General features: G+C 42.4%; 1 protein-coding gene across 4 annotated transcripts in view; it reads left to right on the top strand.

Annotated features, from left to right (window-relative positions):
* Window positions 1-17,984, top strand: part of myo3b (myosin IIIB) — a 47,615-nt gene that overhangs the window by 14,626 nt on the left and 15,005 nt on the right. For 3 of the 4 annotated variants that reach the window (XM_037240382.1, XM_037240385.1, XM_037240383.1), the window contains 18 exons: window positions 1,884-1,988; window positions 2,182-2,265; window positions 2,345-2,547; window positions 2,735-2,833; window positions 2,899-3,013; window positions 3,088-3,214; window positions 3,346-3,556; window positions 4,160-4,307; window positions 4,910-5,063; window positions 5,151-5,239; window positions 5,316-5,445; window positions 12,095-12,174; window positions 13,236-13,256; window positions 14,159-14,236; window positions 15,078-15,283; window positions 16,249-16,360; window positions 16,439-16,601; window positions 16,861-16,941. In XM_037240382.1, coding sequence (XP_037096277.1) covers window positions 1,884-1,988; window positions 2,182-2,265; window positions 2,345-2,547; window positions 2,735-2,833; window positions 2,899-3,013; window positions 3,088-3,214; window positions 3,346-3,556; window positions 4,160-4,307; window positions 4,910-5,063; window positions 5,151-5,239; window positions 5,316-5,445; window positions 12,095-12,174; window positions 13,236-13,256; window positions 14,159-14,236; window positions 15,078-15,283; window positions 16,249-16,360; window positions 16,439-16,601; window positions 16,861-16,941 — 2,206 coding nt within the window. The remainder of the gene's footprint in view (window positions 1-1,883; window positions 1,989-2,181; window positions 2,266-2,344; window positions 2,548-2,734; window positions 2,834-2,898; window positions 3,014-3,087; window positions 3,215-3,345; window positions 3,557-4,159; window positions 4,308-4,909; window positions 5,064-5,150; window positions 5,240-5,315; window positions 5,446-12,094; window positions 12,175-13,235; window positions 13,257-14,158; window positions 14,237-15,077; window positions 15,284-16,248; window positions 16,361-16,438; window positions 16,602-16,860; window positions 16,942-17,984) is intronic. The other variant, XM_037240384.1, reaches the window with a different exon arrangement.

The following is a 17,984-nucleotide window of genomic DNA, read 5'->3' as shown; positions in this document are numbered from 1 at the left end:
ATCCGCAAAGTCTCACGAGCCTCAGCGAAGTGTAAACAATCGCGTTTCTCAAACGATCTCCTATAAAATGATCGGAACTGACTAAAGTTCGATCCAACGCATTGGTACTACTTACCTATGTTTCCCTTCCATATCGATCCGTAGATTTACTCGAAACATTAACAGAGCAGCCTATTTTGACATGAAATAGCCTGGTACGTATAGCAGCTATCGCAATAGCATTAGCCATCCGCAAAGTCTCACGAGCCTCACCTCGCAATCTCCCATGAGCCTCAGCAAAGTGTAAACAATCGCGTTTCTCAAACGATCTCCTATAAAATGATCGGAACTGACTAAAGTTCGATCCAACGCATTGGTACTACTTACCTATGTTTCCCTTCCATATCGATCCGTAGATTTACTCGAAACATTAACAGAGCAGCCTATTTTGACATGAAATAGCCTGGTACGTATAGCAGCTATCGCAATAGCATTAGCCATCCGCAAAGTCTCACGAGCCTCACCTCGCAATCTCCCATGAGCCTCAGCAAAGTGTAAACAATCGCGTTTCTCAAACGATCTCCTATAAAATGATCGGAACTGACTAAAGTTCGATCCAACGCATTGGTACTACTTACCTATGTTTCCCTTCCATATCGATCCGTAGATTTACTCGAAACATTAACAGAGCAGCCTATTTTGACATGAAATAGCCTGGTACGTATAGCAGCTATCGCAATAGCATTAGCCATCCGCAAAGTCTCACGAGCCTCACCTCGCAATCTCCCATGAGCCTCAGCAAAGTGTAAACAATCGCGTTTCTCAAACGATCTCCTATAAAATGATCGGAACTGACTAAAGTTCGATCCAACGCATTGGTACTACTTACCTATGTTTCCCTTCCATATCGATCCGTAGATTTACTCGAAACATTAACAGAGCAGCCTATTTTGACATGAAATAGCCTGGTACGTATAGCAGCTATCGCAATAGCATTAGCCATCCGCAAAGTCTCACGAGCCTCACCTCGCAATCTCCCATGAGCCTCAGCAAAGTGTAAACAATCGCGTTTCTCAAACGATCTCCTATAAAATGATCGGAACTGACTAAAGTTCGATCTAACGCATTGGTACTACTTACCTATGTTTCCCTTCCATATCGATCCGTAGATTTACTCGAAACATTAACAGAGCAGCCAATTTTGACATGAAATAGCCTGGTACGTATAGCAGCTATCGCAATAGCATTAGCCATCCGCAAAGTCTCACGAGCCTCACCTCGCAATCTCCCATGAGCCTCAGCAAAGTGTAAACAATCGCGTTTCTCAAACGATCTCCTATAAAATGATCGGAACTGACTAAAGTTCGATCTAACGCATTGGTACTACTTACCTATGTTTCCCTTCCATATCGATCCGTAGATTTACTCGAAACATTAACAGAGCAGCCTATTTTGACAGGAAATAGCCTCGCGGGTACAACAGCTATTCGGTGACGCCCCCTGACTACAGTTGCCGTAATGCTGGGAAGCGATGCGACCTTGTAATTTATTAGTCGTACTAAAACGTACTGAAACATTTTGGCAGAGCACTGTGTACAACCAGTATGGATCAACAAATTCATCAGTTGATCCATATATAAGGCGCACGGGCCTATAAGGCGCACTGTCGGCTTTTGAGAAAATTTTAGGTTTTTAGGTGCGCCTTTTAGGGCGGAAAATACGGTAATTAATTTATTCATTCATTACTTTATTACTTGATTTTGTTATTATTTTTTATTATTATTATTATGTGTACTCTGTTATAACTGGCATGTTTGTCATGCTCAAGCTTGTGTTAAATGGAAGTGACAAAATGGTTTTTTTTTTCTCATCTTGCATATATTTTTTTTACTGTCTCGCTTTAGTTTTCAAAGCTGTACCACGGGGTGAAGCGGGCCGACAACCCACCGCACATCTTTGCAACTGCCGATGCAGCCTACCAAAGCATGGTGACATTCTGCAAAGATCAGGTACAGCACTTCATGAACACTGGTTCTCAAATTGGGTACCCTAAGAGCCTCAGGTTGAACACACCTGCCTTAAGGTATAAATTGCATTCTCTGACCTCACAAATTGGCATAGGTGGACAAGAATGTGGTTGAAAATATATTTCCTGATCTAAATAGTGTAATTTCTTTTTTTAAATTGATTTATGGGTCTTAGTGCATCATCATCAGTGGAGAAAGTGGTGCTGGTAAAACCGAGAGCGCTCATTTGATTGTTCAACATCTCACCTTTTTAGGAAAGGTATGTTAGCCAATGACCAATTATTGTAAATCTACCTTTAGAAGTGATTGGGAAAAAAAACATGTTTTGTTGTCTTTAGGCAAACAATCGGACATTGCGTGAGAAGATCCTGCAGGTGAATCCTCTCGTGGAGGCTTTCGGCAACGCCTGCACAGCAATCAATGACAACTCCAGCCGCTTCGGAAAGTACCTGGAGATGAAATTCACGCCCACCGGAGCCGTCATCGGTGCCAAAATATCGGAGTACCTGCTGGAGAAGTCCAGGGTCATCAAACAGGCCATGTCAGTGTCACCATGCACATTTTCACTGTTTTTAGTAAAAGTATTGATTTAGACAAAAGTAGTGCTCTGGCTCTTGAACACAATCGTTTCACGGCTCCTTTTTTTAAATTTATTTATTTATTTATTTATTTATTTTTTAACCTGTCACTTTTTTTTTTTTAACCTGTCACTTGTGTTTGTCTCTCAGGGAGGAGAAGAACTTCCACATCTTTTATTACATCTACGCTGGCCTTTACCACCAAGATAAGCTGAAGACTTACAGGCTGCCAGACGGGACACCTCCCAGGTTGGTGCCGCCTTACCGCATGCCGCCAAGCTCCACTTCACTCGCTAATATGAACAATTGCGCAGGTATATTGACAACCAACACCGTAAAGTCATGCAGGACATTATCTCCAGCAAACTGTACAAGGAGCAGTTTGAAGTCATCCAGGAATGCTTCCGGAACATCGGCTTTACCGAAGAGGTCTTTCGGTCTTTCAACATTAAATTCACAGATGTCAGTTGTTTCACCTCCTATTTTTGCTTTCTTTATTTTAGGAAGTCAACTCTGTTTACAGGATTCTCTCGGCCATATTGAACACCGGCAACATAGAATTTGCCGCCATCACATCCCAACACCAAACCGATAAGAGCGAGGTGCCTAACTCGGAAGCTTTGGAGAACGGTGAGATGTGACGGTTGCTCATTTTTCCTCATTTTTAATCGACGCAGGCAGTCACAAAGACACTGAAAATAAAAAGGATAAAAAGTCCCACAAGGCACGTATCAAAGCCTTCCTCTTTTTTGCCTCTCCAGCTGCTTCCCTGCTCAACATCGGCTCCGAGGAGCTCCAGGAGGCTCTGACTTCCCAGTGTGTGGTCACCAGGGGCGAGACCATCATCCGCACCAACACGGTGGACAAAGCGGCCGACGTGCGAGACGCCATGTCCAAAGCGCTGTACGGCCGCCTGTTCAGCTGGATCGTCAACCGCATCAACACCTTGCTGCAGCCCGATATGAGCAATTGGTGAGCCGAGCGTGCGGGTGATGAACATCCGTGCGGACGTTCTCGCAAAGTGCCGGTGACCTTTGTAGAAGTCGTCAGGCGCAAAAACGCAGAGGAGAATATAAATGAGAGAGAAAAAAAAAAGTTTTAATAAATTTTTGATACCGATTGCGTGCTGTGAAAATAATCTTCAGATGATTAAAAAGACTTCAGAAAGACTACAAAGAGGCTGTTCATTGATCCGAAAGAGTTCCTTCATAAATATGTGCGTCATACGTCAAAAACTAGATTCTACTCGTCTCTTTTTGGTATGCCTCATTGCCATTAATAACCCCATAGCGATGGCAGGAAGTGACCTCGCTGGAGGACACATTATGAAATCACGACTCAAAGTTTCAAATTGGCACAAGGTTAAGTCAATACGCAGAGAAGCAGAACCATTGATGATGTGCTGATTTGATTCCACCCCCGGTGTTTATGACTTTCCAACAGCGGGCAAAACAGTATTGGGTTGAACTTGGATTGTCATGAAAGTTTTATCAACATAAATGGCTGCTGGGATTTGCAGGCTGTGTTCTAATAAGTTTGTTTGTCCCGCTTTTTTTTGTTGTTGTTGCTTTGAAGCACCGCGGAGAGTGGCATGAATGTGGGAATCCTGGACATCTTTGGCTTCGAAAATTTCAAGAAGAACTCCTTTGAGCAATTGTGTATCAACATTGCCAACGAGCAGATCCAGTTTTACTTCAACCAGCATATTTTTGATCTGGAGCAGGTGAGATGGACACCAGGCACAGTTTATATGTGACTTGAAAGAAATATAAATAAATAAATATAAGTTTAAATAAATGTAAATATAATATGACACGAGACGGGATGAATTGTCTGTCCATACTGCACAATAAAAAAACTAATCTAAACTATCATTACATAATTATTTGACTGCTCAGTGTTTCTCGTCTATAAATACTTGACTGATGTAGGCTTCCAGCTCAGCGCACGCGGGATTTTCATTTGCTGTGCTTGTCTCCAGTATTGTTGAGTTTATTCATGATTTATACATGAGCGTGGTTTAGTTCCATTGGTTCCACTTTATTAGTCCAAATATATATTTAAAGCAACTTTTTGATGTGAAATTAAATAGATGCAATCGTATGAAAGGACTGGCTTATTTGCAAATTGAAGTAAATTATGAATAAGTAAGTGGCACTATTTGTTAGTTCTGAGTCGTGTTATGCGTTCGGGAAAAAGAGCGTATTATGCCGTCGCTCCAGCAAACTGCGGCTGTGTGTTTTCCTCCATTAGAACCTTGCACAAATAATATTTGTTTAATTGGGTCATTTGGAGAACTCATTAACCAGATTACCCGGCTGTTAGATGGAGTACCAGAGTGAGGGAATAGATGCCAGCCTGGTGGAGTACGAAGACAACAGGCCCATCTTGGACATGTTCCTGCAGAAGCCCATGGGTCTGCTGTCCTTGCTGGACGAGGAGAGCCGTTTTCCGCAGGCCACTGACCACACCTTAGTGGGTGAGGATGCAGCAAAAACACCCAAAGAATGAGAAATTAAAATCACAGCTCAGTGTAACAGATTTGTCCGTCCTGTCATGTTTACAGACAAGTTTGAGGACAATCTGCGTTGCAAGTACTTTTGGATACCCAAACGTGTTGAGCTTTCGTTTGGGATTCTCCATTTTGCTGGAAAGGTATTTTTGTGACCCTTCAGTAATTGTCCTGTGACTTAAGTGTAATTGGATGATTATCTTCCATCTGATTTTACAGGTGATGTATAGTGTGAACGGATTCCTGGAGAAAAACCGAGACACTCTCCCCGCAGACATTGTTGTGGTTCTGAGAACATCGGAGAACAAACTTCTGCAGCAGCTCTTTTCCAGCCCCTTAACGAAAATAGGTATGATCCTTGTTTTACTGCCGAATACAGACACGGAAATCTTGCAGAGCACGATAATACAGTGGTGCCTTAAGATACGAGCGACCCAAGATATGAGCTGTCTTTTTATTTTTATTTTTTATTTTTTTTAATGCAACCCCTATTCTTTATCCAAAATGATTTGATGGCTCATCTGCTCTTAATCAAGAGTTGTAGGGTTAATAAAAATGTATCACATATTTTTCTGAGTATTGAGTAAAATTAATATAAAATCTGAAATCTCTCAATTATATGCAAATCATAAAATAGCTGAGTCCAAATTTTTAATTCTTTACATTCTGTTTATGATATTACTCTGCTATACAGTACAATATTATAGAGTGCAATTTTTCTTTAAAAAAATCCCACCAAAGTATTTTGGGTTGGGGTGCTAGAACAGATTAATGGCATTTCCATTCATTTCAATGGAAAAAGATAATTTGACATGCAAGTTACGAGAATGGCCACAAAACGATTTCAACTCTTATCTCAAGGCACCACTGTATCAGCAAAGTTTTGTCTGAGACAAAGAATCGCCGCACAATAGCAATGCAAATTGTGCTGTCGTCTGCACGTGCAGGTAAGTGGGTTTCTTAAAGACGCGCAACTCCGGTCCGCCCTTTTCATTTTGAGCCGCTGTGCGCCGTCCTCAGATAAAGCTTCACTCGCCATTATCTCCGGAGAGGCTTAGCTTGCGGCGCGGCGCTCTGTTTTTATTTTCACTAAGCTGTCCCTCTTGGATCGCCACCGCTCGATGCCGGGATATTTTCACGATAAGGGTTTCCCAATACCCGAGGGATGAAGAAAGCGTATTTAGCCAACACAAAAGCAACTCTTCCCACCTCTTTTTTTTCTGTTGGTTTTAATAACGGTAGTAATGTGCTCGTCATTAGGCCGAGCCGGTGCCTGGTGGTCACCCAAATGCTCGTGTTGTATTATCGGGTTCGCTCTCCCGCCTTTTTTATTTCAGCTAAGCCACAATATGTGATTTAGTTTCTTTTTAAGGAACCTGTAAATGCCCATTTTGACTCCTGGTGGCATTTAAAGGAAAGCTTTAACTCACAAAAGACACCTTACCAGTCTGGTAGAAATTTCCACTATGTGTGTAAACTTGAAGTGCAGGTTGTGCACAAGGGAGCCTTCAGCCCAGATGCTTTTTTTTTTTTTGGGCTCTTAACAGCTTCACAGAAGAACAGCCCATAAATGCACAAAGGAAGTGAATGCAGACTCAAATGTGCTGTAATGTTTATTGCTGACGTTGTGTCAATTAGGTCTAAAAGCCTGTTTATTTCATTTGGTGCCACTTTGCTTTTGGCTTGCCCTTTCTTTCTCAAGGAGCTGATCTTTCAGGAAAATTAAAAGCGGCCATTCTTATCTGAAAAACAAAAAAAGATTTTCACAGCCAATCTTGTATTAATAATCTGTAATTTTGAAAAGAAAAAAACACATTACAGTCAGTCTGTAGGTTTTATTTTTTATTGTTTGTTAAGACACAAGAAGAGGACCTTGAAAAAAAATAATCACGTTAAATCAAAATATTGAAAAAAATAATCACCACCAGATTATTTTTTTAAGTGTTCACCCTTATAGCAAAGCATCGCATTTAAAAAAAAAAAAAAAAAAACATGAAAGACGACGATTTTATCAGTCCTGAAAAAAGATCGTCTGCCATTTCGAGAGAGATATACCAAGAGAATGAAGTCTATTCTTCAGGGTATATTTTCCCTGGGTAGGGGTGGGGTGGATTAATTTACATTTTACTCCTTATTATACATTCACTGTTATCTGTGAAATTAACATTATCGGAGAGGGGGGCGATCCACTGAAATCTGTTTTTCAAACCAGGGAGGGCTGCCTCCTCAGTATCGCCACTAGGGGGCACGCATCCTGCAATTTTACATCATAAGAAACGAAACAAACTTGCAGATGTATGCGGTACACATACCAAACTGGAACCATTAATTCCCTTCATTGTATTTTACATTAAAACACAATCTGTAGGTGATTGCCATTTTCAAACCTGCTCATTTCGCATGCCAGACTCACGGTGATGCTGCGACTAATGACGCAGCGGGAGAGCACTGGAGGGGGGGGGTATCATGCCCCCGCAAAGTAAAACCTTCCCGGCACACAATGTGTTTCCTTCAAGTTCACACATGTGGTGCTGTTTTGTCAGAGGAAATGGGAAATCTTTGTACGGACAAATTCCTGAGCGCTCAAGCCTCTACCAGATCAGGCGGATCACAGAGTTGGAATTGGCCGGAGATTGGTCAGACCTGCCAGGGCTTCGGGAACCTGTGGTCACAGCCTCATAAATGTGTTTTTTTTTTTCCCCCCCACCCGATCTGACCCACAGAGCAATAAGCTGCTTTCCCCCTCGTGGTGGATAAAACCTGGTTTCAACCAGGGTGGGCGTTAGCCACAAATGTTCGTTAGCAATATTGTTTCATATTCATTAACAAACTTCATCTTGCAATTTCCAACGTATACTTAGAAGAGAACTCCGGGGTTATAAGTTCAAACTCGTCAAGTGCGATTCCATGTACAGAAGTGACAGTTCTCCCATGCCCTGCATCTTGTCCGTGTTCGGAGAGCTCCTTTGTGAGCAAACGACAGGCTTCATGCAGCCATATGACACATTTGACTCTTTGTTCTCCCTCAGTAAAACTTTTCTTCAATTTTCTATTCCGCTTGGCAGAAGGAGGAAGAGTAACACTCCCCAAGTAGGACTTTTGTTTAATTTCTTCTCCAATTTAAGTTGTATTGCTGAAGAGTGGGATTGTGACGGCGCCGGCTTTTCTAAGTCGCACGATGCTGCGACATCCTTTGATCAAGGCAACACCGTGTTGTCATTTAAAGCCAATTACTCCACGCATTTTATGATTGATCTGCTCTGACAGTGGTGGGTGCCATTTAAAATCCCCCCCCCCCCATTCCCCCCCTAAGCAAACTCCAGGCGGACGGGGAGGGTGTCGGCGTCGTGGGTGATGGTGGGGGCGGTTTACGGCCGCTTTAATCTCATTTGCTTGGCTGCTGAGTTGAGTTTCCAGATCACATGTTCAAAAAGAGAGCGGGAGATGGCCGACTTGCTCACTCAGCGAAGCCTCACCGCTGCGATTGTCACCCGCGTCGACTGCTCCATCGCCGGCTTGTGAAGTACAAGGCTCGCACTGAGTCCAACAAAAGCGTGCCGGGGGGGATTGCTTTTTAATCCCGCGCTCATTGACTATTCTTGTCAATAGAAGCTCAATACAAGTGCCGGCTTGAGCTTTCTTTTGCACCCTTTGGGAGTCTTGCCAGGTTTCATTTTTAAAGTGAATGCGGAGATGCCAACGATGGCATTTTTGGAAATCTGCAAAACCAGACATCATCATACGTAATCATATCATATGTAAGGCTCAAAATATTTATTTTTGCCTTGCAAAGCACATTTGCGATTCAATGACTTCATTTGGAGCAACTTTCTAACATTGTGGTTCGTGCAATTAGCTTTGCCAGGTTTGGGTTAGCTTAGCATTTAGCATGGCTTCTTTGTCTTGTCATCGCTTTGTGAGTATGACGCCAGGCAGTCGATCATTTATGACTTAGGAGTGACTCCACACACAAGTAGCTAGCCAAAGCAGTTGCTAGCTAGCTGCTACTATAAAACCCAGATCAGGATTTAAAGATCCATGCCAGACGAGATACATCCATGGCTTTAGTGGCCCGCCTTGACCTTTACTTTGCTTCACCCGCTTTCTTCTCAGCTTTTTAATCACCCCACACTTTTTTATCTACATAGATACTCGGAGGAAGCTCTTTCCCGACTGTCAAAGGACAATTCGTCCCCCTTTCAGGCTCGTCTGTGTTTGAATTCTAATAATCCACCTCATTAGAAAAGTTCCCGTCTGGATCTAAATGAGGTCTTCATTCAAGCCGGACATCACAGGTGCTCCCTCGGTTTCATGTCTCGGGAGGCAGACGTCTTTGAGGATGCCGACTATTAACCCGCGCTCTAATCATCTCGTCAGGAGGGGATAGCGAAGCCGCTAGCGAGAATGAATTAATGCGACCCGCCGAGGAATACGGCGAGAAAGCGAGCGAGTGTCCATTTGTCAAGGCTTAGGTACCACTGTTGGAGTTAGCCAAGCCCCCCTTCATCTCGCCTTGATGGTGTCACGCAAGTGAGAGGCGTGAAAGCGCAGTGACACTTGGCGAGCCCGTTCTACCCGCAACCGCTAATTCATCATGACAAATGTGCTCAGATGATCCGGCCCAGCAGCGCTAATGGGGAGAGGGGAGAGCGGGCTTCATTTGCACAAGACCCACTCCAATTAATCCAAGCAGCTTTACTCTGGGCTAATTGGAGCGGGGCCCTCCCTGCCCCGTGCGTTGCCAATATATCCGACACAGTTAACCCACTCGTCTTTTCTTTTTTTCTTTTTTTTATTGCACGTGTCTGATTATTTAATCCGATCTGAGCACACGACTAATTTCACCACTATTTACACTGCAAGGTTGAACTGTTCCGGGACACTGGATGACCTCTCATTCATAGCCCGATTAAAATTGCCAGGTTAAAAGTACTAACTTGGGGAAATAACTAACCCAGTACTGAGTCAATGCTACACTCTAAAAATAATTGGGTCATAAACTAACCCAACTATGGGTCATTATGACCACATTTTTGGGGGGCTCAAATGAAGAGTCCAATTATTTGGGTCAAAACAACTGCCAAAAATTGCTTGTTTTTCATTTAACAAATGACCCATGTGGAATTCAATCACTTTTTGATCCATGATTGGGTTGATGGCCTTTTTTCCCCAGAAATTGTGACCACATTCTGATTGACATTAGCATTTGTGCTATATTGGAGCGTTTGATTTGCTTTCTTCTCCCAAATACTTTATTTGAACCTATTATCAAGAGCACCATCAACACCATAAATGTAAAATGTCATCAGGAGCTTAGAAGGCATGAATTGATAAAGATGAATAAATACTCAGTTCGCCGATAATAAAGTCGCAGCGGCACTGTTTGCTAGCTTAAAAGACCGTTTGATTCCCTTTTGAAGGGCCTTTGCTTACCTTGTACAGCCTTGTTTGGGTGTGATTGTGTGCTGTGTGTTTGATATTCAAACAACCTGCTCTCAAGGGTCCCATTTGAATATAATTGTAATATCTGTGTTTGATTGACATTTGTCACCCGAACACAATCTCGGATTGGGGAGCAGCCAGTGACAACCTACTCTTGAGATGCATCGCAAATACAAAGAAGCTCACCGGGTTGGCGCTTGGGCAATTGTTGCCCTGTCACTTAGGTTTTATGTTCCAAAACTTACAAAGGTTTTGCTCATCAGCATATGCGGATGCTTGTGGAATGTTGTTTTTTTTTGTATCCTCCAAAGGTGTGTGTGGCACATCTGTGCAGCTATTGTTTATTCATGGAGTAAAGCCTTTGAAATGTGTTAAGATACTTCCCACTCATTATAAAAATCCTGCCACCCATGGATTAGGACTTTGATGCCACAATCCTGCTTCAAAGGCTGCTTTCACTGCTATTAATCACAGTTTAGCCTGTGAAGATATAGCCAGGGAAAACATTTGGACATCTTGTGCAGAAACTTTGAAAGGTTGAGACTGTCGTGCATATGCTGTGTTCAGAAGATCTTCTCTGGTGTGCACGCAGCTGCGTTCCTAACTGCAGTCTGTTTCTTTGGAATTGTCTTTTTACAACACGCCCGGGGGATGTGAGTACTCATCCTCGAATGGACACTCACAGGCCACAATATTAGGGACAGGTGAGGGGGGCAAATGTTTGAAACACCAAGTTCATTAAATACTGTGGTGCTTTCAGATATGAATTTGTTCCGTGATCAAAACACTCATCTTAAATCATTAAGAAATATCAAAATTATTTGTTTTAAATGTTATTTAGTTAAAGTTAAAGTCCCAATGATCGTCACATACACATCTGGGTGTGGTGAAATTTGTCCTCTGCATTTAACCCATCCCCGTGTGATTTTGATCCATCCCCTGGGGGAGAGGGGAGCAGTGAGCAGCAGCGGTGCCACGCTCGGGAATCATTTGGTGATCTAACCCCCCAATTCCAACCCTTAATGCTGAGTGCCAAGCAGGGAGGCAATGGGTCCCATTTTTATAGTCTTTGGTTTGAACCCACAACCTTCCAGTCTCAGGGCGGACACTCTACCACTAGGCCACTGAGCTGGTAATAATGAGAATATTTTTGCAAATAGTCTATGGCAAAGAATATCTGATAAAACATTAAAAATAATATTTCTATTTTTTATTTATTTATATATTTATTTATTTAAAGAATATCTGATAAAAAAGAAAAAATATATTAAAAATAATATTTCTTTATTTTTTTATATTTACTAAAAATATTGTTTGCTTATAATATTTTGATTTTATTTACTCTGTGGCTATTGAAAAAAATTCTTAACACAGTGGAAACATTCCTCACTGTGAAATTAAATCAAGCCTATTATGAATTTTTAACCATGATGCTTTTCAGTTTAGTCAAGATCATTCGTTTATGAACGACCTCAGGAGATATATTTCTCGACGATATTCTTAAATTGAAGAAGTGTTATAAACCAGCAAAAGATATGAGATTTTCTTTTTGACAGGCAATCTGGCCACGGCCCGAGCCCGAGTGAACGCCGCCTCTCGATCTCTACCGCCGCAGCTCAGCTCGGGACGTACCAAGGTGAGACTCCCGACGGCCATCGTGTCGCATATGAGAGCGTTCCGCTTTTTACGAGTTGCTCACAGGCATTGCAGCCATACGCAGCACAATAAAAAAAAAAAAAAAAACGGTGCTGTGAAGCGTAGCCACATTAATAGACTACCCTGTTATGTTTGTTCTCTTGCTTGTGGTGAGGCAGCAATGCCATCTGGCAGTTAGTGCGAGTAGCCTAAAAGGACTTTTGCAACTTTTCTGATGTTTATGACCGCTTAAGGAAACGTTGGTTTCCCCAAATTAGAGAGTCGACATGCCTCAATCGGTGCTCCTAAGCATACTTTTAACAGTTATGATCTCATAAAACTAATGTACTTTTTTTAGTTATGTTTCTTGTGAAACACACTTTCTCATCTAGGGCTGGACTGACCATCGGTGGGCCGACATTTTGGGTGTTTTTTCTGTGCTATTTAATACAGATAATTTGTTTTCAATTGCCTTACGAGGATAACTGATTTAAAAACCATTTGATCATTTCAAATTTGATAAAGGCCTTTTCATAATCTGCCTTCATGTTAGTTCCATAGAAAAGGTTAAGCGCTACATTCTCTCCATTGTTCATATTTTTCAACTCATTCGCTGCCATTGACGTCAAGTATCCATCATTTCAATTGGGCTGATGTGGTTTTTCTATATTTTGGAGTTTCACCTTATTGTGGGTTGCCGTGGAATCTAACACCCAAGATAAACAATGCTTCACTGTATTATACTTTTAGATCAGACAATTATCCACAAGTCATGTCCTGAAACATACTGGGGCATATTATTAAGAGGAGGAAAAAATCCCTCTTAACATATGTTTTTCTTTTCTAATTACAGAGTGCTGCCTCTCCTATGAAATCCTATTAAATTCTAGTGAGAAAAGCCTTTAGGGTTGGGGGTAGAAGCTAGTGTAGTTTGTTATTGTGGTTGACAATAAAACCCCCCGCTGCAGTCAATGTGACACTTGTGGCCGCAAACTTGTTTCAACCTTACTGTTTGCTTTTAAATTCGCTTTCTCTTTGTTTCCATGTTTCCTGTACTCAAAGTCTCCCAAATACCTCTTGAAGGTAAGGCTTTGGTGGAACATCTGTTTCTATATCTATACCAACTATTTTTTTTTTTATTCTGCATTGCTTGATGCCATTCACATTCCTAAACTTCACCATCATCTAAACTTGGATGTTTTTCAAAATTTGAAATCTGATCCTATTCCATACTTCAATCATCTTGTCTTCTGGCAATGAACCGTCTCAGATTTTGCGGAAACAAGAGCGGACATTTTAATAGTGAACGGGACTGATTTAATATGTACGCCGTCGTGTTCGCAATCAAAGTTTGGAAGCGTAGTTGAGAGGAAGTAACGGTTACAACAAGTCACCGGAACAAGCGGAATAAAGTCAAGCGAGGGTTGTTAACCGCAAGTCAGGCTTTTGTACTTGTGAATGATCAGAAATTCTCAAAGACATCCCGCGTGGAGAGCTTCTTTTTTTTTTTTTCGTCAGCGTACCTTTCTTTCTCTGTTGAACTAAAGTATTAAGATATGCACTTTGCCACGTAGTCTTACCATAAAATATCTATTGCTTCATTAAATTTGATGAAGCCATGAACTGCCAAAGCCATTAGAACACTTATATTGTATCCTCGTTAATCCGTCGTAGGGACGACTGTATGCTTCACGACGGCTAGTCTCATTATTCAGACTGCTCGGCAATTCTCTCGTGCCCCACAGCAGCGCCCGCTTATTCTCTAGATTGTTAGCTTTAATTGTTTATGGGCCCCGTGTTCTACAGACGCCACACTTAGTACAGCTGCGCATTCCCGACTGGGCCGTTTAGAGTTGCTGTAATGATACCTTTATGTCTCCAGAGCTCACCGTCGACATCCGCATTGCAAATAAACAGCAGCGGGTTTCAACTCGGGGCCCGGCTCTGGTCCATGCGCCGTGCTCACTGTGGATGTTTGCGCTCAGGTGGACACCATGGAGATGATGCGACACCCGGAGGAAACAACTAACATGAGGAGACAGACCGTGGCCTCCTATTTTCGTGTAGGTTCTTTTTCTCTAAGATACTACAAAGAAGTTTGGTACATAAAGATGCATTCCCAATATTTGGTCCTTGCACACAGTTTCACAATTTTGAGCTCCAGTTCAAGTTTTTTCCACTGAATCAAAAAAAGGAGACAAATCATTCTGATTTTTGGAATAAATATCTGTCACTGGTAAAGTACAGTGATGGGCCAAAGCAATAAAATTATTTTTTTTCTGCCATCTTGTGGCATCTTGGTGCCATGGAACTAAGTTGAAGTGTGTTGGGGAGTTTCATTTAGACAAAAGTAGTCCTTTGCCACAATTTTGTGGTATCTCGGTGCAAAGAAACTTTGTTGTAATGCTGGTGATGTGTTCTGTGTTTTGCCGAGTGCCCCAAAAGGGTTAATTTTTTTGTTGTTTACTGCTTTGTGTAATCGCACACATTTTGTTAACATTTTTCACACACGTGTTAAGGCGATTGTCGGGAAAAAAAACACTCTCACGAAAAAAAGAATCCCCATCAAAACTTGACATTCTGTAACATCCCCACGTTGCATGATTTGCGTCATACTGCTCGCAGATGTTTGGATAAGCAGACAAGAGCCGGCAGATGTGTCTGTGACAAAGATAATCAGCCCATCAGCACCGAGTGTCAGACACACAAAGTTTGTGGCCAGCCTGTCAACACGGTAGAACAAGAACATTTCCCGTAAGGTGTCGGAGAAACAGTACTGAAAAATTGGCAAGACGCAATAAATAATAGAGCCCTACTGGTGACAAAATTAGCCACAATATTAGGAACACCTACACAATACTGAAGTGTCCTCTGTATTGACCAGTGTTGTGATATTATTTGCAGTATTCGCTGATGGATTTACTATCCAAAATGGTGGTGGGCCAGCCGCACTTTGTCCGCTGCATCAAGCCCAACGATGACAGGCGGGCACTGAGCTTCTGCAAGGAGCGAGTGATGGTGCAGTTACGCTACACGGGCATCTTGGAGACGGTCAACATCCGCCGCCAAGGCTACTCGCACCGCATCCCCTTTGCAGAGTTTGTCACCAGGTTAAGACACACAATAGACAAACAAACGCACTAGATGAGCAGCGGTACTCTACTTAAGTTATTTTTTTAGGTCTCCATACTTCCCAATAGCCACCAGATTAATCTAAAGTTTAGTTTAAAGTCATTAAGGCAGAGTTTGTGCTAAATTATTTTATATTAAATTATTTGTAGGTGTTTGTTTCATCGTGCTGTACCTAATAATACTTGGAAAAGTTTTAATATTTTAATCATTTTTCCTTTACAAAATGTTTCACCCACCTCCAATTTCCAAGTCTTTGAGGTGATATGAAATTTAATTAACTAGACTTGTAATGTGTTTTAGGAAAAAAGAGCAAGATGATTGCATAGTGTGTGCTTTGGGGGGGAAATTTAAATTTGACCATGTGTGTTTTGTGTGCCCTACTTTTAGTCCTTAGCAACTCAACAGCGTCCCTGTAAAAGATTTGGCCTCAACGTGCTACATTTTTTTCAAAGGAGGAAAACTGTAAAAATAATATTTCTTCTACCAGATAAAACTTTCAGTCAAGTGTTTTTGCTGATTTAGAAAAATATCCCTCTAATCTACAATTGCATCACATCCAAGATTGTTGACATAGCTAAGGTCAAAGGACACCTTTTTCTCACCTGTAATTTCACGTGTGAATGAGCCCAATGGATCCGCTTTATCCCATCGGAGTCATGCACAGTCCAAGCGGCTAACCTCCACTTTGAACCAAACCCGATTTAAAACGCGTCCTCTCATATCAAAGGCCCTTCTGATGTTGTGAGCACTGCCTTGTATTTCTCATCAAAGACATAACAGGTATCAACAGGAATAAGAAATTTGGATTATCATTCAAAGAAGTTTGTTGTTTCCCAACAAACAAACAAAATCTTCTATCAAGTGAGCAGGACATTCTCCAAATGTCTGTTAATGTGTTAAAATAAATAAATATAAATGAATGAAATATGCTCTCGTTTTGCAGATACTACTACCTTGCATTCCGAGCTCACCAGATGCCAGAAACCTGCAAAGAGAATGCGGCGGCCATATTGGAGCGAGCCAAACTGAAAAACTGGGTGCTTGGTAGGACAAAGGTACACTGATCATTTCAAACGAGCATTATTCTGGGCGAATGTTAAGACGGTGACATCATCGGCGTCCCGTCTTGTCAGGTGTTTTTGAGGTACTACCATGTAGAGCAGCTGAACCTGCTCCTGAGGGAGGTGATCGCTCGAGTGGTGCTGATTCAAGCTTACACTAAAGGCTGGCTGGGAGCACGGCGCTACAGGAAGGGGAAGGAGAAAAGGAACAATAGTGCCACCGTTATCCAGTCAGGTATGCTCAGGGATCCAACAAATAATTAAGCACGTGAGATCCAATTGAGTAGATCAAACCTACACATCAATTGTTTACGATACATCTGATAGTCATGGCTTGACCTTGGCGGCTACAGAAGAGACAATAAGACTTCAGTGAGTTCAGGGGGATCCATTCCTGGGCCACCTGCTTGATCCGTTGTTTTGAAGTGGGATCTTGTGTTTCGTGTGTGTGCACCTTCCATTGGTTTCACATACCCTTTTTTTTTTCTCGCCAGCGTGGAAGGGCTTCGTCGCGCGGCAGCGCCTCAAACAAATGAGGAAAGAGCGGGAAGAGGCAGCGGTCCGTATCCAGTCAGGTAAAAGAACTTTGACAAGTTTTTTCTCCCCAGTTTGGAATTTCTCACGGTCTTATGGAAATGGACTTTTTCATACATTTTCAAGTAGGGTGCAAAAAATGGTTTGCAAAAAAAAAAGTCTTTGTCGACTGGGTTTTTGATCTCATGAGTGGCCGGGGAAAAAGTAATAATTAATTAAAAATGCATCGAGCAAAGTTTTTGGGGCAGCATTTGTTCCCCACGTTTCAGAAGAACAGTACATACTGAGATCACTCTTTCCTTTCATGTCTTTGCCAGTAAAGGCGAGAGAGGGGCTTATCCCTTCTGTTTCCTCGCCACTTCCTCTCTCGCATTCCTTGCCTATTACACGGGCCCTCGCATACCAGAAACAAGATGCCTTTTTATACTGTCAAGCTTTTCATCTGAAATGTAAATTAATTCTTACTCGGTGTGCCTTGACAGAGATCAAAGTGGGCACATTAACCTTCCTGCCCGCCTCCCTCCCTCCTTCCTCCTCTTTGGAGACCAATAACGGGTGCCAAAAAGGGGCAGGATATAGGAGGGCAGGGGGGAGGAGATCCGGCTTTGTTTGGCCTCCTTCTCTAAGGGCTTCCCTCATCTGGTACACGAAGCGCCTGGCTAGTTTTCCTGCGTGCACCTTTTGTTGAGCATCGCCCATTAACACGCTTGTAAATAAGGCTGCAGAAAGGATAAACAGGATTGCCGTGTAAGGAAAAGCCTCTCTTGTCGCCGCCGTCTTACTCGCACTCGTGTGTGGCCGCTGGCGTCCGACTGGGAGGGGGGGGGGGCTATTTGGAGAACCTGAACCTGACTTAAGCGGAGCCTCAGGGCCCTCTCGGCACGACACTCCAACACATTCACATGGTGTGTTCTTTGCAGCTTAGAGCCTTTGAGGTGGGCTGCATTTGCATTTGGAAAATAAACAGATGCCTTTCAAATACATGAGCCTCGTGGCCTCTCAGATCTCGGTACCCCCCCCTTCACCTCAGGGGACACACTCACCCATCGATTAGATTAAACCATGTAAAATATAACAATGTGGT

The sequence above is a fragment of the Syngnathus acus genome, chromosome 21 (genome assembly GCF_901709675.1).
Source record: "Syngnathus acus chromosome 21, fSynAcu1.2, whole genome shotgun sequence".
NCBI lineage: Eukaryota > Metazoa > Chordata > Actinopteri > Syngnathiformes > Syngnathidae > Syngnathus > Syngnathus acus.
Note: the sequence above shows the minus strand (reverse complement) of the source record. Positions and strands in the feature narration are given on the sequence as shown.